Source organism: Astatotilapia calliptera, chromosome 3 (genome assembly GCF_964374335.1).
Source record: "Astatotilapia calliptera chromosome 3, fAstCal68.1, whole genome shotgun sequence".
Taxonomy (NCBI): domain Eukaryota; kingdom Metazoa; phylum Chordata; class Actinopteri; order Cichliformes; family Cichlidae; genus Astatotilapia; species Astatotilapia calliptera.
Window position 1 is genome coordinate 53,094,425 of NC_137424.1, and position 23,486 is coordinate 53,117,910.

Here is a 23,486-nt window from a genome sequence, read left to right on the forward strand (position 1 = left end):
ACAGTCCAGAATGAAACAACAAAAAGCAAAGGTCTGTTGTTGTTGCTTTGACATTTTTTATCTGACTGTGTTAATGCTGTCTACATCATCTGTTGGGTGGACCTTTTGTGACCTTTTGTATAGTTGAGAAGACACAGGAGTCTCTTCTTATAATGTGCTCTAAAAAACAAAACAAAACACAGTCTCTGTTAATACATAAAGTTGCCACTTTTACCATATTCAGCATTGCAAAGGAAAATAATGAAAAATGAAAATGCACAGCAAAGGTATAACAGGCTAGAGACTAGGGATGGGTATCGAAACCCGGTTCTTGTTGAGAACCGATTCCCACTGTTTCAATTCCTTGGAATTGTTTGCCATTTTTGCAAATATTCCCTTATCAATTCCAGTCGCCCCGAATGACGTCACCACATTGCGGAGCGTCATTTACCTGGCAGGAAACACGGCGCCTAAGCGGCTCAAACACTCAAAAGTTTGGTCATACTTTACGAGAACGGATGACAACAGGACAACTTGCAATACTTGCAAAGTAGATATTTCATTTAAGGGAGGAAACACTACGAATATGCAAAAAACACGTGATGACCTTAAATGAATGTCGTGTTTTTAATTCCGCTCCGGACTCGTGAATCTCAACCCAGCAGCAGCGGTAACGTTTGCACGTCCTCTCCCGTTAATGCGGCAGGTAAATAATCAACTAACAGTGCATATTATGTTAGCGCGATCTGCCTTATTACAAAACCTGCCATTACTGTGCATTTAGGTGACCGTGATGAGAGAGACAGACAGAGTCTGGCTCAGATGCTGGCAGTTCTCGCTGCAGTCTACCGGTAGCGTCTCCTTTCAGGCCAGGATAGACGAATGTCACCCAGCAGTGACTAAGTTTGTGGTCAAAGGCTTGCACCCATTTGCCACAGCAGATGCCCCGATTTAAAGTGAACGTGTTTAATTGTAGGCAGGACATTACTGGATATTCGTGTGTAATTGCTACAGAATAATTTATGTTATACTTTGTTATTGCTACAGAAGAACATTTATTTTATTATTTTACATTTACAATTTTTTTTCCTGGGGCCCCTTTGACACCCCATGGAAGAGCCGTAGGCTGGATCTCTTAAGATCTCACTGTTGGGTTTGTAAGGCCATGTTACTCCTAAATTTCTATCTTGTTCAAAGAGAAGATATAAAACAAAGTTCTAAGCTAATCGACCTTAGTGTTCTCCTTTTTTAAAAAGAATCGATAAAGAATCGAATCATTAAACAGAATCAAAAATGGAATCGGAATCGTGAAAATCTTATCAATACCCATCCCTAGAGACGTAAAGAAGTGTGTCCGTGTAATGAGCACTTTCACTTTAATAGAATCAGTAGCCACATTTTATTGAGATCACTGGTATCTTATCTGGATGAATCATTTGGTTTGTATCGATAGCATAAAATACAACAATATGAATGTTAAAGTTGTTGTATTCAGTCATATTTCTTTTATTAACAGATTCAGATGTGAACATAATCACACGGGCTATATTGTCAGCAAATAACATAAAGTGCTACTACATGAGTTACTTCTCACACACAAATTTTCTGTAGACTTCATCTTGAAATGCACTGACTGATATGAGCTGTCAAATGACTGTACTGCTGTTGTTTGAGTGTAAACAGGAAATGACCAGAGCTTCAAAATTACAGTAACTTAGCATGACTTCATGCAATGCACAGTAACAAAGCATGTTTCTTGGCTTTTGTTTTTTGTAGGTTTACCGAAAGTTTCATGGCATTTACTGTAAAAATTGTGGTAAAGATTAACAGTAAGGTTATTTTAAAAGCACAAGCTATCAGGTGATGATTCCTTTGTATCCCTTTTTTGTACTAAAAATAAATTGTGGTTGTGTTTCTTCTTCTCCTTTTTTTAACTGATGTTCCCATAACTGTCACTCAGTCCTCTTGAAAAACTTAAAAAGGTTTGCAAGATGTGTTTGTGTTCTGCATGCATGTGACTCATGCTGTGTGACGAGTATGAGAAATCTGCCTCACATGACCACACAGGATTTCCTTAAGTGCTGTTAATGTTGTGATAAATAATATGATAGCGTTATGTTCTCATCGGCCTCCTGATTTAATCTTGAGATTTTTTAAGGTTTTCTGGTTACATCTACAAATATTATACTTTTTAATCAGCAGCTCAATAATTGGTTCTAGTTGTTCTGGTTAATAGTTTCTTTGAGGGACATGTGCCCTGTTAATTTTATATAAGAGACCAGACCTCAAAGTCATCTAATGTCTTTGTCTAATATCAAAGACATTAGATGACTACTTACAATGTGGATGTGGTTTGTGGCTGTGCTGTACATCCTTTTGTTGTTGCTTTGAGTTATATTTGTTTGCAGACTTTATGCTAAGGGGAAGGAAGGAAGCCGAGGACTAGTACGTGTCAGTACCACTATTCAGCATGACAAAGAGCAACAAAGAGCAAAGATTTGTGTGAATGTGTTAATCCTGTCTACATCATCTGCTGGGCGACCTTTTTGTGTCTTAAATTTGGGGGTTTGTGTCTTTAAGATATTCCTTTTAGCTTTTTTTTTTTTTTTTTTTTGAGACACTGGACGATTTCCCAAAGGGTTTCATATGAAATGTGATGTGAAGTAGAAAATTACAATCTATGATAACAAGTTGTCAGTTTCAGCACATTCAGCATTACAAAACTACTTTTGTAGCTGTTTGTATTGTTTGGCATGATGAAAGGAAGCACTTTCAGTTCACTCACTCACTGTTTGACTTGAAGCAGCAGACCTTATTGTCTTTTTTGAGTTTGTTTTCATTTAGCCAGATTTATCTTGTACTGCATTTGAATCTTATCTGGGTGTAGTTTAAGAGAGCACAATGACTATGATCTCCTAAACTACAAATACATTAAAAAACCAAACAAGAGTGCATGATGACATTCACACCGTCATGAACCCACCCACTTCCCGTTTTGTGAATGAAATACAGTTGGAACTGTTGCACATCATTATGCCTCAGGCTGCCCTCTAGAGAGGAAGCATGGAGCAGGTTAACAGAGTTTGGGTCCTTTTTCAGTCCTTATTTCACACCCGTGGATCTGGCAGGTCGTTTTTCTGTGCTTCGGCCACGCACGTCCTTGCGTTCCTTCTCGCCGTGGTCCTATCTTCTTGTAGAGGTAGGATTTCTACAGTCCCGTGGGAGTGTTTTGTGTCGCGTGACTTTCCCACGAATTACTGTGCAGATCACACGAGAATATATTTGTTATAAAATCAGCTGAAATGGAGAGAATATCAGTGTAGTAGCTGCCTCTGCCCGTTGTCCATTTATATGCCCATATACAGTGGACTACACGGTTAATGGTTAATTCTTTGTATCTTGTTTTATTTAATCTGAAAAAGTCAGTGATCACTGTCACCCTATGTTTTTATTACCACTGTTCATTTTAAAGCTCAGTTTTTACATCCTTACGATGTGACTACAGCCCAGCTCATGCAGCAGTATATCAATGACTAAACTTATATTGTGGATGGATTATCTCAGCTGTTCTGCTGCTGCACCTCTTAGATATGACTGTAGTCATTACTGCTCTACTTGTTTCAACTTCTATTGACTGTGTGTTTGAGGTGGTTTCAATCAGGCAGAACTGAAAACACATCCACACTGTTTCATGGTTTCTGGTAATATTTGTGTAAAAAGTGATATGCCTAGCAGGTTTTTACAGTTAATGGCTTGACTTTCATTTTTAAGAAACAAAAAAGGTTGTAAATCTGAGGACATGGGGCACCATGCATTGTTTTCCCACACACCTATGCAACCGAACTTCTTTTTGCCCTCCATAAGAAGAATGGCAGTCCCATAACACCGTCACTTTTCAGGCCAGGAAGGCCATATTATCTTTAATATGCTGTCTGTGGTTGATTCACATATTGTACGTCCATGTGACTGAACCATGTGATGCACTGTGCTGGCTGTTTATTTATTACATTTGTCTTGCACGGAGCCATAAAAACTGAAAGGAAGTCCTTCTACATTAGTTCATTTATTATAAGAACACAAACCAACAATCAAATTATCTTATAAAGGTACCAAAAATATGTTGCTTTACTTTTTTGTGCAACATTTCTTTAGACATTATCTTGTAAGACAGTGATTGATATCAGCTGTCAAATTTAGGTGTTACAGGAAACAACTACGGCTTCAGAAATAACTTACTGTGACTTCATGCAATGCACAGTAACTAAGCACATGTTTCATGCTTCTTTTTGTATGTTTACTAAGAGTTTTGGTATATTTACTGTACAAATTGCACTAAAGATTTACAGGAAGGTGGTTTTAAAAGCACAAGCTGTGAGGTAATCATTCTTTTGTATCCCTTTTTGTGAGCATTAAAAATAGATTGTGGCTGTGGTTGTTTTTTTGTATAGATGTGTTAACTGTCATTGGGTTCTGTTGAACAAGCGTTTGTGTTTGCATGCATTAGAGTCATGCTCTGCACCAAGTTTAAGATCTCAGTCTCACATGACTACACAGGATTTCCTTTATTGCATAAGCTATGACAAAAAAAGTGGAAGTAGATGACATTTTAACTTTACAAGCATGACTTTTAAATCTGTCTGTACTGAACACATGCCAAGACTTTTTTCTGACTTTCTTCAACACCTTTAACCTCTGCAGGTCAAAATAACACAAAAACAGCAACTGATGCATTTTACAACACGGTGCATCTCTTCTGCCCACTTAAAGATGCCACACATTACTTTCTAACAAGTGTGAGTGCACAGGAAAATGTTGTGCACACACACATTTCGTCCTATCTATATAGGCCTATTATGTTTTCACTGTAAGAGTCCAACATCTTAGTTAAAAGAAGAGGGGGGGGGGGGGGGGGGGGGGGAGAGAATATGAAGAATGAAAGGTGGTTATTCGAGCTGATATACCTGTGCAGGTACAGAAGACCAGATTATTTTAGACAGTTTGACTGAGGAATGGAGGAGAAGTGTACAGGTACCAAGCAGTTTCATGTTTTGATATAATAATGGCATCCATTGTTCTGGGAGAAAAATCATCCCACTGTTTGCTTTTGGGCTTTCAAAGCTTTAATGTTTACGCCTGTAAACAATGTTGTATTTTTGGAGCCAGATTTGACCAAATTTGATTGCTAAATAAATGCTAAATGCTAGCATTCTGTTTAGCAAACTGCATCAATAAACTGTATTACACAATAGGTATTTGAGGGATAAATGCCCTAAAAGAAGCCAAGAGATCTTCTTTATACAATTACTTCAACTGAGTCCTAGCCTATTGGAAATAGCTGCCAGTGTTGGCAGACCCATCGAAGTAGGCTCAACTGCAAAAGTTAAACCTCAACAAAATTTCAATGAGTGATAATAATAAATACATTTAAAAAAAAAAAATCACTCCTGCTGTTGTCATGTAGAGATGTACCATCTACAGAGGCTAAAGCTGGTTTGTCTATCAAGCTGTACACAAATGTTTTAACTTGTTTTAATGTTGTTAACGTGGGCATTTTGAGTTCTATAGCATTGAGAAATACTGTTGCTGCACGTGTAAACTATATTAGTAGATCCAGTTCTTTGACTGTAGGAAAAACACAGTAATTAGTTGCCACACATATTCTGTTTTTTTTATTTTTATTCACAGGAATAATGTTAGTGGATACTGGACCAAAGATCGTTGCCTTTGTCGGTGAAACTATCCTCCTGCCCTGCATCACCACCATCAACAGTGAGGTGCCAACAGTGGAGTGGACTAAAGAGGGTCTGTTTCCAAACACTGCCTTCCTGTACCGGGATGGATGTGAGACCTTCGAGATGAAGAATCCAGTCTTTCAGTACAGAACAAACCTCATCATGCACAAACTTCACGACGGAAACCTGTCAATGGTGATATCCAATGTGCAGCTAAATGACAGTGGAAACTACCAGTGTGCAATTCGGAGGAACAGGAAAAAGAAAGTCATCACAAGGCTGGAGCTGTTTGTAGGTACGTTAACTCAAAGTGCAGTACTGTATTTATCCTTTCCTCCACTTTGGAGGTCAGCACAAGCCTCACATTTTGGTTTAGGTTTCCCTAAAGACTCCGAGGAGGGTGTGAGGAGTGCACAGATTTTACTGTGAATGTCAGATTAAATGATTTATTATTTAATGAAATAGTCTGAGGTTTTCTCCTTTCTATTCTTTATTCTAAGCAAAGGTAACCAATTATCTGCAGATTTTTCCCAATCGTCTTTGCCAAATGTTCTTAGGAGAACATGCAGATTCTTTAATGATTTCTTTGATCCACAAACCTCAGATAATATTTGACATTAAAGTATTTTCCACAGTGAAAATTTTTGTAATAATGTTTGCTGGAAGGTTCAAAGGCCACACCCTGAATAATTCTTGTTTTTACAGGTGCCGTTTCTGAGCCGAAACTCTATGTTGTTCCTGGTGTTGGAGGAGGACTGACTCTGCAGTGTGAGGCCAAGTGCTGGTTCCCTGAGCCTAGGATTACATTTCTTGACAATCAGGGAAATGAGATCAGTGCTGAAGACCCAAAGAGAGATGGAAACTCCCCAGGGTGTCTGACAGTTACAAGAAGAGTGACTTTGCATACTGCTACCAACAGGTTTAATATCATTTTAATGCCTAAAGTTCAAGACCTCAGATCTCATTTTATCTGTGTCATTTACTTCATCCAAATGGGAATGTGATATCAAGTCACTGCATTAGTGCAGTCATGCATAAGCTATGACAAAAAGTGCACATCAGTTTTCTTTTTCCAGGACAAAACTGTGAATGAAACCTAAAGGTGTGTCTTTTTAATCACAGGGTCATCTGCAGAGTCCAGTAGCCTGAGATAAACCAGATTAGGGACTCAGAGTTTTACATACCGGGTAAGCTTAACACCTGAATCAGCTGGACTGCATAAAACTTAGATTTCATTATTCTTTTGTAATTATTCTAAATGTTACATTTTGCAGAATAAAAGTGCATCAAAAAGCACCTTCAAAAAATAAATAATGCCAGTGTCTTTTTGTGTAAAATGATCTTGATTTTCTCATTAAATCTCTTTTTTTAATCATTTCAGATGAATACCTGAGATCCTGCACTCTAAACATCGTAATCAGCGTTGCAGTGACGATCCTTTTAGTCACAATCACCTGTGCACTCGTATACTTTATTGTCAAGCGCTGTTGCTCCTCCGGTAAGTCATTTTGTGCCATCCATCCATCCATCCATCCATCCATCCATCCATCCATTCGCTTCCGCTTATCCTTTTCAGGGTCGCGGGGGGCGCTGGAGCCTATCCCAGCTGTCATAGGGCGAGAGGCGGGGTACACCCTGGACAGGTCGCCAGTCTGTCGCAGGGCTAACACACAGGGACAGACAACCATTCGCACTCACTTTCATTCACACATTCACACCTAGTATGCCTTTGTTTTTAACTACTTCTAATTATTTGCTAATTAATTAGACAATTTATAAAATGGATAGAATGTTGTCTCCAGAAGTTTAGCTGCTTTAGCGTGGCAAGGTATGGTTGGAGAACACGGAGCTTCCAAGTTTAGCAGATATATTCAGCTGTGGTCTGTAGTAATGGCACATGAAGCAACTATCAGTACTGTGTGCGTCAAACATTCAACACGTCCAAACATAATTCTAGCACAGAGATTCCAGATGGAAACTGTATTCAACACTCACGTGTATAACAACTTTAACAATTAAACAAGGTTTATAATTAGCATTAACTAGCTTAGTAGCTTACATAGCGTGTTAGCGTAAGATAGCATTAGCATAGTCACGAGGGAACAAATACACGCAAAAGCATTTGACTTACACAAAATCATGTAAACAGGACCCACCTTCTGGCATTCAGACACAGCAATAACACAAGAACCCACAAGTTGCTGGTGAGAGGACACAAGGAAAAAATGCTGGCTATCAGCAGCTTCGAAAAGCAGTTTTCAAAGCCCACTGTGAGCATCAGAGCTTTTGTTTTGCTTGAAGAGTCCAGAAATTTATAAGTTAAACATCAAATGAGTCAAGGAGAAGCAGCATTTTCGTACCATTATAAATAAGAACCTTGATACTGTCTAAAATATTTAAATAGTTATTTGTAAGTAAGTAATTTAAATGTCAAATTGCTGACACAATAGCAACTTGTCTCATAATTGCCCCCAAAGCATTTTTGTTGGGTTCAAATAAAGATGAATGCTATTGTAACTAAAATGCTTATATCTTACAGTTGGAGTTTTCCAAATTTTACACACACAAAAGAAAATGGAACTGTGCCCTCACCAGTGTTATAGTTACTAGTTACTTCTTCAAAAAGGTAACTGAGTTAGTAACTGAGTTACAATATTCTAAAAGCAATTAATTACTTGAAAAGTAACTATTGCGTTGCTACTAAAAAACGTTTAACCCTCTGGGGTCCAGGGTATAATTGGCTATTTTTAACTACTTTGGATTTTCCCCACATTTCACCTTTAAAAAATATTTACTTTGCCTTGTTTGGCCTGTCGACACAATTTAAAAACTGGTATATATCACCTTGTTGCTTTGTCTTTAAGTGGTCATGTGATTGGCTTACCACGACTACTTTATTCTTCCTCAGTCAAACAGCAGCACTCATGCGATTGTTTTGCCCCGAGCTCCAGGTGTTGTGCTAGACAGTGATCGTGATTATCGTCCGCGGGAGTGCGCGCAGCTGCTTAAAGCTGTTGCGTCCAGATTACTTACGTAGTCAGTTACTTCCGTGCAACTGATATAAGATGTGGTAAGCTGAACACAGCTTCAACTGTCTGTTTGTTGAAAAATAGTAACGGACCGCATTTTCCTGTTAGTAACGGTAACGGCGTTGTAACGATAGGAATAGTAATTAGTTAGATTACTCGTTACCGAAAAAAGTAACGCCATTAGTAACGCCGATGTTTCCCATCCCTCACTGATAAAGACACAGCTCAAAGCAGCTTTCGTTCATTAAAATAACCTTGTTAATCAGAGCAAATCCCAAAATATGGGGTCACTCAAGTGAAGTAGAACCTGGATTTGCTATGAAATTCAGGGAATTAACACTGAAATTATGGTAAAAAGATGCAGTAATGTGCAGGCTTTAATGTGGACAACGGAGGAATACAGCAGTGGTAGTTCAACTGCGACTGCTTTAATTAAAGGAAAGTTATTTTTATTTGGGGGCATTTATTTATTTGTTTGCATGGCTACTCTGATGTCCTCATCCTTTTATGCATTTATGTGAACAGGCAGGGAAAGACAGAGCAGAGACATAACACGAAATGCAGGAACTCACATGTAGGTGGTCTGCAAGCTGCAAGATAGCTTGCAGAAGAAGCAGCAACTGCAGATAGAGTAAATAAGCTTAAATAACATGCTATAAATTAGCCACTGAAGGATATTAGCAGCTGCCTTACCTAATGCTTAAGGTTAGTGCATTCATGTATATCAGGTATACTATGTTTTCTTTTCCGCTTTGTAATAGAAACAGGGAAATGTCAGGAAAACAAAATGCTAACTGTGTGTCTTTTCTTCTTTTGTGTGTGTGTTTCTACAGTTGGAGGACAGAAACCGAGTGTTAATGGAGAGAGCATCCACCAGCTACCGAATGAGATGAATGAAAGCACACCCAGTCCGGACACCCCCCCCAGCGAGTCATCAAATGACTCCACATCCTCACCAGGTATCTTAAATCCCAGTAATCCATCAAGACAAAAGTCTCCTCAAAGCAACAACAACCTCAAACCAGAGACTTCAAGCAGCAGCAGCCGTCCAAACTCTGACAGATTATCAAAGACCACAGGAGGAGATTCAGAACCTGCCGGTTCAACACAATATGCAGCAGCCAGCTCCCAGACGCAGAGAAGCAGTCAAGACAGCAATTCTGCTCTTTCAACAAACAGCGACGATGTGTTTTCCACTTCTCCTTCACACTCAAAAGAGCTTCCTTTTGTCTCAAACGCGCGTCGTGGAAGCACTGCACGGCCTCAGCGCAGACATACGCACTCTCCAGAAGCAGAGCCGCTCATCTCGATCTAGAGCGGAACTGAAATACGAGGATGTGGCAACTTTTACAACTGGACAAAAAGAAAGTAAAATGCTGATGTCAGCTGACAGTCAAAGGAGAGTCGGTCATGCAGTTCGAGTTTTACTTTCTGTTGACTGATTTTTCAGTCATGTTTAATCATTCAGCAGAGACGGCTGGATACAGTCCATTTTTAATATATTCCATAACATATAGTCTAAAAAGTAGTAGTAAGTAAGTAAATGCTTTCATGTTAATATATGGTATCATTTTCTGACTCACTAGCACTGAATAACTATTATCTTCACATGGTTATCTTGGTGTGTCAGTATGACGCTGCCTGAGCACTCGTCAAGATAAACCTCCAACACAGATGGTAGGTTAGAGGTAGATGTATTATTTTATGATTCTTTAATAATCAAGCTAACGGGACTTTTGAAATAAGCTTTTTCCTTATTTTTTGTTTCTTCAACTCCCTAAAAACAACAACAAGAACTTTCTTGTTTTGTTATGTTGCACTTTTCTCATGTTGTTCTTTTTTGCACAGTTGTTTCTGTGATTTTACTGGGAGGGCTGTGTAAGGTCTTCTTACTGCTAATCCTACATATCAACATCAGCTTTACCATTTATCAGACCCTTGAAACTTGGAAGCTTTAAAGCTAACTTTATTTCATTTTGAACTACCTTAAGATTGTGATTTTGTGATTTTCAATAATATTTGTTATGGAGTTTTTACAGGTTTATTATATAGTTCTTTTTATTTTCTGGTTGTGTAAAATGAGCCTTAAGAATAAACTATTTTGGCTTTTTAAAACTGTTTTTGTCCACATTTAATAAAACAGACCTTGTTTCTGACCCATATTTTCACAGCTGGAGGAAGAAAACAAAACAGTTAAAGTATTTAAAACAAGTCCAGTTTTTTGTATTTTTTTCTTCCTTCTCCTTTTCTTCACAGCATTGTCATGTTACAATATTTATAGATGTCTAACCCTCTCAAACTGCAAAACAAGAAATGAACTACAGAACAAAATGAAAATAACTGGAAACCTGCAGCTTAAGGATTAGGATGAGGATCCAAAACTACACACTGTAGCTTGTCTGCCCGCCACTGTTTATTGCACTTCTTAATAATGACAGATGTCAATACACTGTCAGGAAGTACATGAATAATCTTAGTGACTATAGACAGTGACCATCATAACAATATCTGAACATTGGGCCACATTGGCCATATCACCTCCGCCTTTGTTCAGGTTACACACACACATATCACTTGCATCACTAAATACAATATACTATAACTCACAGCAAGCGACTAACAAATAACCATTCATTAGTGAAGCATTTGCATATTGGTTACAGCATTTGCATCTCCTCTTACCTCAACAAAACATAGAAAACACAACTGAAAACATTCATGAGCCTGATTAACTTTACTGTCACGAATACTTTTTGTACTTCATTAGCATCGCTACTGCACTTGAAGCTTTACCTGCTAGCATCAAGTCCATTAGCCTAGCACGACCACGTTGGCGTTATTGTTTCATTCTACTCACAATACTTCGACATTACTGAGTTTATAAGTTATACTTTCCTCTGACATGTTCACAACAGGCTTATTGTTTCTACGTCATTTAAGGACTAATAACCCACCTGTGTATTAAAATAAAGAGGCACAGATCATCAGCTTGTTTACAGTTTGCCTCAAAGAGAGTTTATGTTTCTCCTGTGCACTTTGCACCACCTAGTTGTATCATAAAGTAATGCCGCAAAGTGTAGTGAGAAAACCACTGAACCAGTAATTAAAGACATAATAAACATGCAAGGATAGCACGGTGGCACGGTGGTTGGCACGGTGGTTAGCACTGTTGCCACACAGCAAGGAGGTCCTGAGTTCAATTCTGACCCTGAGGAGGATAAGTGAATGGATGGATACGCCTTTTTTTTTTTTTTTTAACCTTATTTAAAAACATGAACTGAACTGTGATTCCATAACTTATGAATTGTCTTTTTTTTTTTTGTCTCTTAACCTTTTAACTATTAGTTTCATCCCTATTTATGTCTTCAACACACATTTTGACCTGTTACATTAAGCACTGTTTACTGTGTTTAGTGGTCTTCTCTGGATTCCCTTCTAAACCATTTTCCTCTGAGTCCTTGTAAACCAACCTTGAGGAAACACCAGAAACAGAATAAAAGAAATCCTATTGTTTGTTGTGAAATCTGTTTACGTTGTCCTAGTAAGGCTACCATGGGGGCGACCGCTAGAGGTCGCTAGAATACTGTATGTGTATATGTTTTGAGAAAATTGATGATAGCCACGTACACTGCTGCTACAGTTCAACAAAAGCTGTTCGTGCAGGAGAACCATGCGTCTTATTGCCTCCAATCACGACATTGTTAATTCCTTTGATCTGAGAGGGAACCAGACTTCTTCACATGTATTCTGTTTTCAGACCACAGAGGCCACAGGGTTAGGAGGACGGACAAATAACCAAAATATTGGGGGGGAGTATGTGCTGCTTTGCACCTGTTCCCCACTACCTCCCCACTTGGTACGTTCTTTTATTTCCTACTTGGTTAGGTTTAGGAAAGAGAGAGAGATATGGCCCAGAGCAACCCTACACACTGAACAGACGGAGGGATTGGCTGATCTGGCATAGGTTTTGGTAGGATCAGTAAACACCAGCAGAGGGCAGCAGTGCACAGCTTTCAGGAATTGTAGGATCGTTACTGGTTGCCTGTTGTCGATACAGATGAAGTCAAACACGTGGATCTTAAAAGAGTCTTTGGTGGATTAATTAAATACACAAGACTCTGCATCACTGCTTCTTTATGTACCTGATAAGTTGACAGCTATCATTGAGTGTGCTGTGATTTGAAGTTTTTCGCTTCAGCTTCACTTGCTGAAGCATTGTGACTTTTTCTTAACACAGCTGTGATTCATAGCGGTGAGTCAGAATGATACTTTGCGTAGTGATTTCCCAGTGAATCTTCCTCTGAATCATTGCACCCCCCCCCCCCCCCCCACACACACACACACAAGAGCACAAGAGAGATGAAGACACACTACAATGAGCTGAAACATGCACTTGTTATTGTTAAAACAGATTATTATGACTCAAAATATTATTTGGTTTTCATACGTGCCTATTTTCAGTGATATCAGCTGTAATAGCAGGATATTAACTAGGCATATAAACCTATAATTCTCTCTCCTTTTTGCCATACTTTTCAAGCAACCTATATTTGACAACAACATAAAAATTAAAATTCTGTTTTGGAGGCACGACCACAATATTTTTAGTGGCCCCGTATGAAAAAATTCTGGAGGCGCCCTGTCTTTGTGAATTATTAAATTATTATTATTGAATTAATTTGGTCTTCTGACGAAAACAAAAAGAGGATTCAATTAAAGAAGATTTCATAGGCTTGCTTTAACTTCTAAAAGAGTGTAAAAAAGAGACTTTACACTTTTTTCCACTTACTGAAGGGTGTCTCATTTCCTGTCATGCTCAAGTGCACGGCATGAAGCCGCTTCAGAGGGGTAGGTGTGAAATGGTGGGGGTGTAAATTCATGAGAAGGATAAGTGTTTGGAGGGGGAAACCAAACAGCACTGCATTCTGCAGACAGAGACCACAGGGGGTGGAAAATAGAAGCCCCCTGCATGTGCTCACAGTGTTGATCTGACATTTGGAATATGAGGATTCTTTTTGCAGAGCCCACCAACACCTAATCATCTGTGCGACCCTAATAACTTCCTGCAAGTCAGAGAGCTGCTGAAAAGTTTCTAAGAAAGAAAAGAGCACCAAAGCACAATGGAGATCTCTTCAACGTGTCTGATTATCTGTGAGTAAATTTTACTTTTTTAGTTGTTTTTAATTCAGCTGTAATTGAAAGAATTCCTGAGCTTGCAGGAAGGTTTTATTAGGTGTATGTTTCTCCAAAGATCTCAAAGAAAATACGATTACTTCTTTGTCCTACAAAGTACAACTTGATGAGAGGCTGCTTCCTCACACATTCTGCTTTAAATTTCTCCCATTTTTTCCAGAGTTATTAGGTTTTGATTTATGTTCGGCTCGTCACAAGCTAAAAATGTGATTTGCTGTATTTTAATTTCACTTTCATTTACTCACTTCCACGTTGCTGTTTTCGGACGTACTCGTGATATATTGCATGGACAGAATGATGTTTTGCATGATAATTTTACTGTGCTGCGAGCTTAAATTGTTAAACAGAAGCGTCGCACTACAAACCCAAGTTGGCAAAGTACACAAATGGTTTTCCTACTGCAACATGTCAACATATCAGCAGTGGACAAAGTCCGGTTAGTTCCTTTTTGCAACCTGCGTGGACTCTCTGTGATCTGCCAACAATGGTACCAATGCCAAGATAAACACACTATTCATTATGTATATCGTGAAAACAACATAATTATATATTTTAACACCCTTGAGTTATATTGTCTCTTGTAAAAGGGACTTCTTTCTTCCCACATTATCCTTAAAGTACTTGCTCAAAGGAGATTTTAAGGTATTTGGAATTCACTTACTAATATCGTATGTCATGGCTACTGAACGGACCCACGCGCAGACAGTTCTTTCAAGGAAACAAAAGGGGATTTATTTACAATAGGGATCACCTTAGTGCAAAATATATGTACAGTGAGTTGGGAGGGGGTCCAGGGCTCCAGGGAGAGAAGGGGGGGGGGAATCCACACACACGCTTCCTCTTCCACTCAGTCACCGCCACCGCTCCTCCGCACACACGCACTCCTCTTCAGCCGCACTCGCTCCAACACTCCACACACTGCCCCACTTGGACAGGTCCGGTGATTCGGTCCAGAATCTACAGACAGAAGGTCAAAGGTTAGTTCCACAACATAAAACACGTGTAAGCGATTCTTCTTTGAATATGCCGCGAGCACAAACTCAGGTGGTTCGACGTTCCAGCGGTGAGCTGCTCTGTGCCACTGCCTTAAATAGCAGCTGGGGAAATCAGCCAGATCAGCCGCAGGTGGACACCATCCACAGGGGTGCGTGGGCCAAGAGTGAGAGCCCGTAATGAGCTCCACCCAGGCAGAGAGGAGGAGGAGAGACAAAAAACTAAAACTAACAACAACAAAACCTGTAGCCAGCGTGGGCCAACCAGAGAGACACGGGGACCGTGACATCGTAGGGTCTCTATATTATCAAGCATCACAAGGGTGTTGTTGTGAAAATCCTTCTGAGACCAAGAAAAATAAAGTTCTGGACATTTTTTTGTGTGTTTGTTTTTTGGAAGATTTTAAATTTTTAGATGATTTGGATTAAATACAAAACCTTTTTCCAAATAGCGGTTTATTCATTTATTTTTTATTTTTTATTTTCTGCCACTAGTTCAACAACAGAATGATGTTATGTGGAGATTTGGTGTTCACGTTCATGTGGATTTCTGGTTATTGTTTTGTTCACAAACAGTAAAATTGTTAGATGAAGGAAACTGGAGAGGAAATGTCTGCTCATCTACACAGGACTTCAACAGTCTCAGCATAGAGAGGCAGCTTTGTTGCACTTTGTTGAAGTACAGTCATCTTCCAGAGATCATGAATTTTTCTTATTATTAGAGACATCTATATCAATTGTTATTTTGATGGAGTAATCTTGAAGATTTTGTCTTGACTTAACTGAATTGACTATAATTAGGACTCAAGTGTATCTGGATCCCAGTGCATCAGGCATGCCATGAACACGTTATAGATACACCAAAGATTGTTTTCAGATTTCAGGTTAAAACAGTTAGGAGAAGGAAACACATCAGAACACTAAACCATGAACATATTATCTACGCACTGAAGATTGTTTTCATTTTTCAGGTTGCCTTGTTAGATGAGCACCTCTCTGGTTTGTGTGCTCTGGCATTTTCAAAAACCTGGTTTTCTATTTCCTGTTTGAGGTCACCAGAGGGCCTCCAGGCTTGGCAGTTGTGGGCAGTTTTGTCCTGTCTTCATGTCTCATGGTAAAAACAGCTGCAAACCAGTTTCAATAGAGTTGAAATTGAACTGAAAAAGAAGGGAAGGGTACAGTTTAATGCACTGTTAGGAAATGTATTATCAAATGTATAACTAAACAGAGTAAACAGTTTAAGAAATAAAACTAATTATCCACTCTATGTTTGTGCGAGTGTGTGTGTTTGTGTTTATGTGTGAGTGTGTGCATGTGAGGGTTAAAATTGCTCTACATTTCTGAAATCCTACTACAATGAAGGTAGGGATGTAATATTTTTCAAGACTGTAAGGCCAGTAAGCAAAAACAGACCCAAATGCTGAGCTGATAGAGAGTTGCATCAAAGTATTATAATCTTTATTTACACATGAGTTAAGGTACGCATTGAGGGGTCTTGGTAAAAGCACAGGGGTTTCTTTCAGTTCTTGAGGGAAATGTCCATAGAGAGAGACGAGACGGGTGTTAAAAGGTCCACAAAGTAAAAGGTCCACACAAGGTCTGGAGGCCAAATGTTTTCATTCTGTATCTGCCATTTTCAGCTTTAATTAGACTCTGTTTAATGTATTCTAGCCTCTACACGAGATTAAAATGTTGCTGCTTTCCAACATACTGGTGATATACAGGAGGGACAGGATGATGTTTTGTGTAATCATTTGCCTGCATGGAGCTTAAATGGATAAACTGAAGCATCGCCCTACAAGCTCAAGCTGGCAGTAGTAAAACAGTTGCCTAGCGATCGTATGTTATATGGACGACAGTATTGGCCCACAGCTGTTAATCTTTGAATACAGGTGTTTTAAGTTGCATTTACACAGCTGTATAAAACTGAGCACCCTTTCAGTCCGCCATTACAAACACTTACAAAAGATTGGGTCGTTCTAAAGAGGTCACTGAAACACTGAGCGTGGTATGACTAAAGTCCATTCGTGGAATTTCTTCCCTCCTAGATATTCCATGATCAACTGAAAGTGATATTATTACAAAGTGGAACAACAGCAACTCAGCCAAGAAGTAGCAGATCACACAAACAGAGCAGAGTCTCTTAATACGTAAGAGTTTCCAACGCTCTGTTCACTCAGTAACAGACTCCAAACCCCCTCTGTCATTAACCTCAAACAGTGTGCACTCTTGTAGGTGTACTCCATCTGTGGCCTTTGCTTTCGTCCATGTCTTAATTTGAGACGTTCCTATTATTATCATTGTTATTATTATTTTATACACAGATGTCATGGACTTACAAGTAATAGATTGATATGATGCGGTGATATGGTCTTAATCTTTTGTGGATTTCTGATCATTTTTTTTGTCCATGAGCATTAAAACAGTTAGATGAAGGAAACACATCAGAACACTAAACAATGAACACATTATATACGCACTCAAGATTGTTTTCAGTTTGCCTTGTTAGATGAGCACCTCTCTGGTTTGTGTGCTGTGACATTTTCAGAAACCTGGTTTTCTTTTTCCTGTTTGAGGTCACCAGAGGGCCTCCAGGCTTGGCAGTTGTGGGCAGTTTTGTCCTGTCTTCATGTCTCATGGTAAAAACAGCTGCAAGCCAGTTTCAATAGAGCTGAAATTGAACTGAAAAAGAAGGGAAGGGTACAGTTTAATGCACTGTTAGGAAATGTATTATCTATATTCACAACATACTTCATACCGTGTACATTATAACATACCATAATAGACCCATTTCTGTAATATACTTACATATCTATACTATTGCTAATATATATTGTAATATACCTATATCACTAAAGCACTTCTGGATGGATGCAAACTGCATTTCGTTGCCCTGTACCTGTGCATTAGCAATGACAATAAAGTTGAATTCTATTCTATTCTATTCTATTCTATCAAATGTACAAAACAGAGTAAAATTGCTTGGAAATCAAACTTTTAGCAATGGCTCTGAAATAACTGAAAATCAGGTTGTGTAGGAATGTTTAGCTTATTTTAGAGTTTAGGAATGTGTTAGATAGGTAATAGAATTGTGAGACACTGACACTGCCTTGGATATAAATAAAGGCCTGACTGTGTCATGAACTTAGGAGTAGATTTTAGGAGACCCTCCCCCAGTTGAACTGTGTAAGTAAGACAAATGCTGAGTGGAAATTCCTCAGGGCATGCCTGGGTGGGAGTCCCAAAGTTTGTAACTAAATAACTTTGGTTTGGAAGGGAGGTGGACTTTTATGACCCTCAGGAAGGTACGTACATAGAGATATACGCACATAGTGTTTTAACTGTTACGCACACACATCCACACGCACACTCACTCACGTGCACTTACACACACACGGATACGCGCACACACAGGCATTCACGTGCTCGTGCACATAGACACAGACACAGAGTTTGCAGCACACCGTGGGGGGTTTTATGATAGGGTCGCTCCTACAAAACTGTGTTTCACAGAGTGAAAGATCATGAGTGAAGATTTTGGAGAGGGGCACCGGCCTGGCAAGTCTTCCCTTCTAGAAGAATGCATGCTTAAATGAGGATAAATAAAGATGAGTAAAGTTTTTGTGAAAATGACTACTAAGTCCGTCTCTGGATGCTCGAGGAATAAAAAGAACCGGGGTAAAACAGATTTCGCAACAGTTGTCATTCACTAGGTGGTTTAATGTGGAAGAACATGTTTTTCTCTATCAACCAATGCTTGCCATGGGGTCTCCAGACCTGTGTGTCTGGGGCTTACCACAAGTCTGCAGACTTGCATGTTTTAAAAGGACCAAAACTCAGCCTGATGCTTTTTTCCTCTTCTTTTTATTTCATGTTTCGAACCCCAGCTGCTATGCTGAGCATCCATCCTGACCGATCACAGTTCTTTTGGTACGAGACGATCACGCTGAGCTGTGAAGGGACAGACAACTCTGGAAATTGGACTCTGAAGAGAAACACCTCCTCTAAAACTGCTGAGTCATGTATCTCGGGTTGGGGAGTGTCAAATCAGACGTCATGCACTATTGTGGACACCTATGCATCAGACACTGGAACATACTGGTGTGAGTCTGATCGAGGGGAATGCAGTGAGACTATCAACATCACAGTCAAATGTAATGCTCTTTATTATTTGATGTTTTAGACTTTTTATCTGATATACAGCTGAGGAGTCATAGCACGGTTTGATTTTCAGATGGAGTCATCCTGGAAAGCCCTGCGCTTCCTGTGACAGAAGATGAAACAGTGATACTTCTCTGCTATTACAAGTACGATGAAGAGAGCAAGGCGACTTCTAATTTCTCTGCTAACTTCTACAAAGACGGACATTTAATCAGTACTCAGCCTGCAGGGAACCTCACTTTCTCAGCTGTGTCCTTATCTGATGAAGGTTTCTACAAGTGTGAACACCCAACAAAAGGACAGTCAGCACAGAGTTGGATGGCTGTCAAAGGCAAAGGTGGGTTCAGGCAACAAGACATCTGTTTTGAGGAGAAATGTGGTAGACGTGATACATAATCAATAAAATACACCCAGTCTGTCCTTTGACATATTCATTGTGCTCCAAAAGCAATGCATTGACTAATTTCACCTATTTAAACTAGTCACTGAGGATTGATTGACATATATTCAAAAGATTTTGTTATTTTCTAACTGGTGAAGCATAAAATCCTTATTGAGGCAGTCCTGTCTTCCTCCTCTCACCCCAAATGGTCGCTACAGACAGCAGATGGCCCCGCCCCTCCCTGAGCATAGTTTTGCTGGAGGTTTCTTCCTGTTAAAAGAAAGTTTTTCTCTCCCTCTGTTGCCAAAGTGCTTGCTCATAGGGGGTTATTAGATTGTTGGGGTTTTCACTGTTTTCTTTGTATTATTGTAGGGTCTTTGCCTTACAATATAAAATGCTTTTAGGTAGCTGTTGTTGTGATTTGGCACTGTATTGAATGCTGAATTGGAACTATTTAAAATGCAGTCACACATTTTCAGTATATCCACATGCACATTGCATGGTCAAAAAAAATATAAACAGTATAAAAAGTGGATGTAGCCATTCTTGCACCACTCATTACTTAGTGAAGTACTCTTATGAAACCTCAAATTGAGTGCTTTACCACTTTGAAATGGACATGATAAGGGAAGAGGTGTCCAATGCATATTCATTGTTCAAGAACTTATGACTGGTAATTAATTCATGAGTGAGCATTACTTGGATAATCCTTCATTCTGATTTCAATAAAGGCCATAATTTACTAAAGGAACTTCATATTTTATTTATTATGACTAGAAATTCGTGGCTGAGCCAAGCAAGTCAACAGAAAAAGGTTTAAAGAGGTCACAGAGTGAGGGAACTTCCCCTAGACTTCTATAGCATTGGAAGTCTCTTTCCAGTCACAGGAGTCTCCACCTGCTGGCCATTAAAAGAATGAAGGTTTAACATACTTGCATATTAGACCTTGAGGCTGTATCCATCTTTTATACTGCCTGTGCAGTACTGATTCACACATCTCATCTGCACATACTTAATTAGAAGGTAAATATGAGAAATACATATATAAAGTCCAAGAGCTTTTAAGCTCCTGTGCCCTGTATTTCTGCTTTGGCTTTCCCTGTCGGTTACTTAATTGATTCTAATGTGTATTGTTTGATTTCCTTCCTTTATTGTTGCCTTTCAGCCATTTATTCTGCCTGTATTTTTGGTACTTTCTATGCCAACTCTGTTATTTTGTTCTGTCTTCTTTACAGTCAGAGCTCAGCCATCAGTATCTGTGCCTGGACTGATTGGTGCTATTCTGGTGAAACTCTTCTACACTGTGATTATTACACTGGGTGCAAATGTACTCATACGCTGAGCTAATGGTAGAAAACCTGAGAAAATGAGTGTGATGTGACCTCTTTCATATCATTGCCCTCATATATTGAAATATATCTTTATATTTGTACAGCCATGATGTTTCGCTTTTTATTTGAAAATGCTGGAAATTAATCGCAACAAAGAATTTAGGAACATCTGAGATAAGATGCAGTAAAAATGTTTAAGGATGCGTTCACCAACAGCTATGGAGTCTGTGTATGTAATGGTGTTAAACATGTACTCATAAGACAAGTATTTAACCATCCAGCCATCAGTTTTTGCAGCTGAGCTAGAGCTGGAGCCTATCCCAGCTGTCATAGGGTGAGAGGAGCTATGGACAAATTGCCAGAACTGGTGAGAGACAGATCTGAGAACAACCAAGTAACCTAGCATATCTTTGAATTGTGGGTGGAAGCTGGAAAACCCACTGGGAGAAGATGCAAACTCCACTTAGAACACCAGGCAACTGATGGATTCACACCCAGGACCATTTTCCTGTGGGGCCGTGGTGAGAAAACCATATCATTATGCCGTCCTTGTTACTATATGACTGTAACTACCCTCTATAGTGTTTTGTAAACCATTTAACACATTAATATGGTTCTAATAAATGACAACTGGAGTACCTGGAGAGAACCAACACCAGCACTGTGAGAAGATACAATCTTCATACCGAAGACCAGGAAACTGATGGATTCACACCCAGGACCGTCTTCCTGTGAGGCCGTGGTGCTAATCACCGTATCATCATGCAGCCCATGTTAAATTATATGACAGTAACTACCCTCTATAGTGTTTTGTAAAACATTTAATATGTTATTGTGGTTCTAATAAATGACAACTGGAGCATCACAGAGTGCATTTTGTGTTTTCTGTAGGAAAATACACTTTAGGTTTTAAAAAGGCATCATTTTAAATCTGGGTGAAGTATTTTTATAAGAAATCAAAAAGGATCAAACTCATATAGAGGATAAATGTGTTAATGACTATTAAGTTACATAGATGCTGCCTTGATTTGCAGCCAAATGTCTGTTCAAAACTAACTTTTCAGGAATAATTAAAAATAATGTTCAATGTACGATGAAGCCCTCTGCCTGTAACTCAGGGTATCAGCATGTTTACATTGTTGACAGGTGACAAAAAGAAATGTTTCTCAGTGCTCACTCATTTTTTAGGTAATCACCATTCAAACTTGGGTGATAATAATAATAATAATAATTGTTATGGCCCTGGGCCTTGAGGGAGTGAGACCGCTTTTTTGCTCTTCAAGCAAATCCAATAGTGCCAGGACTCAATAATGATTGGCTAGCTGGAGATCTGTGCCAGCCCTCCTGTATGCAGTTTGCAGTGTGTCAACCCTCATAGACAGGGCTGCACATAAGTGGTCCGCAGGTGCGCATGCGCTGTCAAATTAAAAGACGCGCAACAAATAATAAGTTGCAACGCACGTTTACGTACATAAGATTTTCTGGAGGAGGACAGACGTTTGTTTAGAACTCTTAAAGATGTCAAGAAGCTCCTTTAAGCAATTACTTTGGTGTTCCTCCACCTCCAAAGAAATGTCAGAAGGAGTCCGAAGCACGTATTCTCGGAAAAGTGGTTGCAGGAGGTGAGCTGGCTTCAAACAAATGATGAACACACAGATGTGGTGCAGAATATGCCGTGAAAATCCCACTCTAGCGGACAAAAACAGTGCCTTTTATATGGACGCAAACACACATTGCAACTTCTTATCTGGTGTGCGTCTTTTATTTTGACAGCGCATGCGCACCTGCGGACCACTTATGTGCAGCCCTGCTAATAGACACTTGACTGCCTGGGATCCGGTGGTGCTCCAGGAAGCAATGAGTGGTTGATTGTATGCACCTGTGGCTCTGTGTCTGCTGCTTAGGACTGAACATGCTTCCTTCTTGCCTCCCTCTTTGAACTTTGATCACTCAACTCTGTTCATGGCATTGAATTTTGTTTGTTAACCTCGGTGCCTGGTTGAACTTAACTTGATTAGAGTTTTGTGATGCTAGCTTGCCTCAGTTAACTCTTAGCTTTTACTATTGTCTGTGTTAATGCCTTCATGTAAAGTGGTCTGTTGAAAAAGCCCTGTCGGTTTTTTGTTTTACTCAGTTTCTTGTGTGAGGGCTCGTGTATGTTACGCCTCCCTAGTAGAGGGGATTGTAACAACAACAACAACAATGATAATAATAAAAATCCCAAGATGTAAACCTACCCATGTCACACATTCAACTATGTGTTGCATAAAAGCTTTCACTATAGTGAGATGCATTCAAATTATAATTTGAGTCAGTCAGATCTGATCTTCAAGGTTACAAACATTCATTTCTAATCATTAAACTGCTCAAATTCCAAGTTAGATTATTGCTCATGTAACCTTTGTATCCTTAGTTGTTGTAAGTCATGGCAAGTCAAGTTAATGTGTAACTGCTCTTTTTGTATGCCTTTGTACAGTTATAGTTACTGTATCTTGTATTCTTTATATTATGTTGTGTTGTATTTGAGCTTAGGCTATTTATTTATTTCACCAAAACACACAACGCAAAATAAAACTGTAGACAGACTTGACTGAGCATTGTCGAAGAGAAGGCTTCAGGTTTTCCATTAATTTGTCCTTCCTCTTTATGTTACAATCAACAGTTTGAGATATACGTTTAGTTTCATT

The 23,486-nt window shown here is 39.2% G+C and overlaps 2 protein-coding genes and 1 long non-coding RNA gene across 5 annotated transcripts; 2 read left to right on the forward strand and 1 right to left on the reverse strand.

Annotated features, from left to right (window-relative positions):
• Positions 1 to 264: 264 nt before the first annotated feature.
• On the forward strand, positions 265 to 10,855 carry LOC113019049 (butyrophilin-like protein 10). The gene is made up of 6 exons (XM_026162531.2): positions 265 to 3,178; positions 5,665 to 6,006; positions 6,417 to 6,630; positions 6,834 to 6,898; positions 7,093 to 7,209; positions 9,574 to 10,855. Exons 1-4 carry the CDS (start codon positions 3,043 to 3,045, stop codon positions 6,853 to 6,855), a joined length of 714 nt encoding a protein of 237 aa, XP_026018316.2. The 5' UTR covers positions 265 to 3,042; the 3' UTR covers positions 6,856 to 6,898; positions 7,093 to 7,209; positions 9,574 to 10,855.
• Positions 10,856 to 13,584: 2,729 nt separating this feature from the next.
• On the forward strand, positions 13,585 to 21,664 carry LOC113019046 (Fc receptor-like protein 5). 3 transcript variants are annotated; one of them, XM_026162528.2, is made up of 4 exons: positions 13,585 to 13,891; positions 18,813 to 19,079; positions 19,160 to 19,423; positions 20,704 to 21,664. In XM_026162528.2, exons 1-4 carry the CDS (start codon positions 13,861 to 13,863, stop codon positions 20,808 to 20,810), a joined length of 669 nt encoding a protein of 222 aa, XP_026018313.2. In that variant the 5' UTR covers positions 13,585 to 13,860; the 3' UTR covers positions 20,811 to 21,664. The 3 variants fall into 3 exon arrangements, with proteins under 3 accessions (XP_026018313.2, XP_026018314.2, XP_080154661.1); XM_026162529.2 differs by lacking the exon at positions 13,585 to 13,891 and adding an exon at positions 14,596 to 14,910; XM_080298535.1 differs by lacking the exon at positions 13,585 to 13,891 and adding an exon at positions 18,463 to 18,603.
• Positions 14,640 to 16,348, reverse strand: LOC145425484 (uncharacterized). The gene is made up of 2 exons (XR_013906184.1): positions 14,974 to 16,348; positions 14,640 to 14,890 (listed from the first exon to the last, which is right to left on the reverse strand). It is a non-coding gene; the product is annotated as an uncharacterized LOC145425484 (long non-coding RNA).
• Positions 21,665 to 23,486: the final 1,822 nt, after the last annotated feature.

Bases quoted from the DNA above. Each gene is read 5' to 3' on its own strand.
- LOC113019049 (XM_026162531.2), top strand. From the start codon at position 3,043: ATGGAGCAGGTTAACAGAGTTTGGGTCCTTTTTCAGTCCTTATTTCAC. The intron at 3,179-5,664 runs GTAGGATTTCTA...TTTTATTCACAG, and splicing joins GGTCCTATCTTCTTGTAGAG to GAATAATGTTAGTGGATACT. The intron at 6,631-6,833 runs GTTTAATATCAT...TTTTAATCACAG, and splicing joins TTGCATACTGCTACCAACAG to GGTCATCTGCAGAGTCCAGT.
- LOC113019046 (XM_026162529.2), top strand. From the start codon at position 14,604: ATGTCATGGCTACTGAACGGACCCACGCGCAGACAGTTCTTTCAAGGA. The intron at 19,080-19,159 runs GTAATGCTCTTT...TTTGATTTTCAG, and splicing joins TATCAACATCACAGTCAAAT to ATGGAGTCATCCTGGAAAGC. The intron at 19,424-20,703 runs GTGGGTTCAGGC...TCTTCTTTACAG, and splicing joins GATGGCTGTCAAAGGCAAAG to TCAGAGCTCAGCCATCAGTA.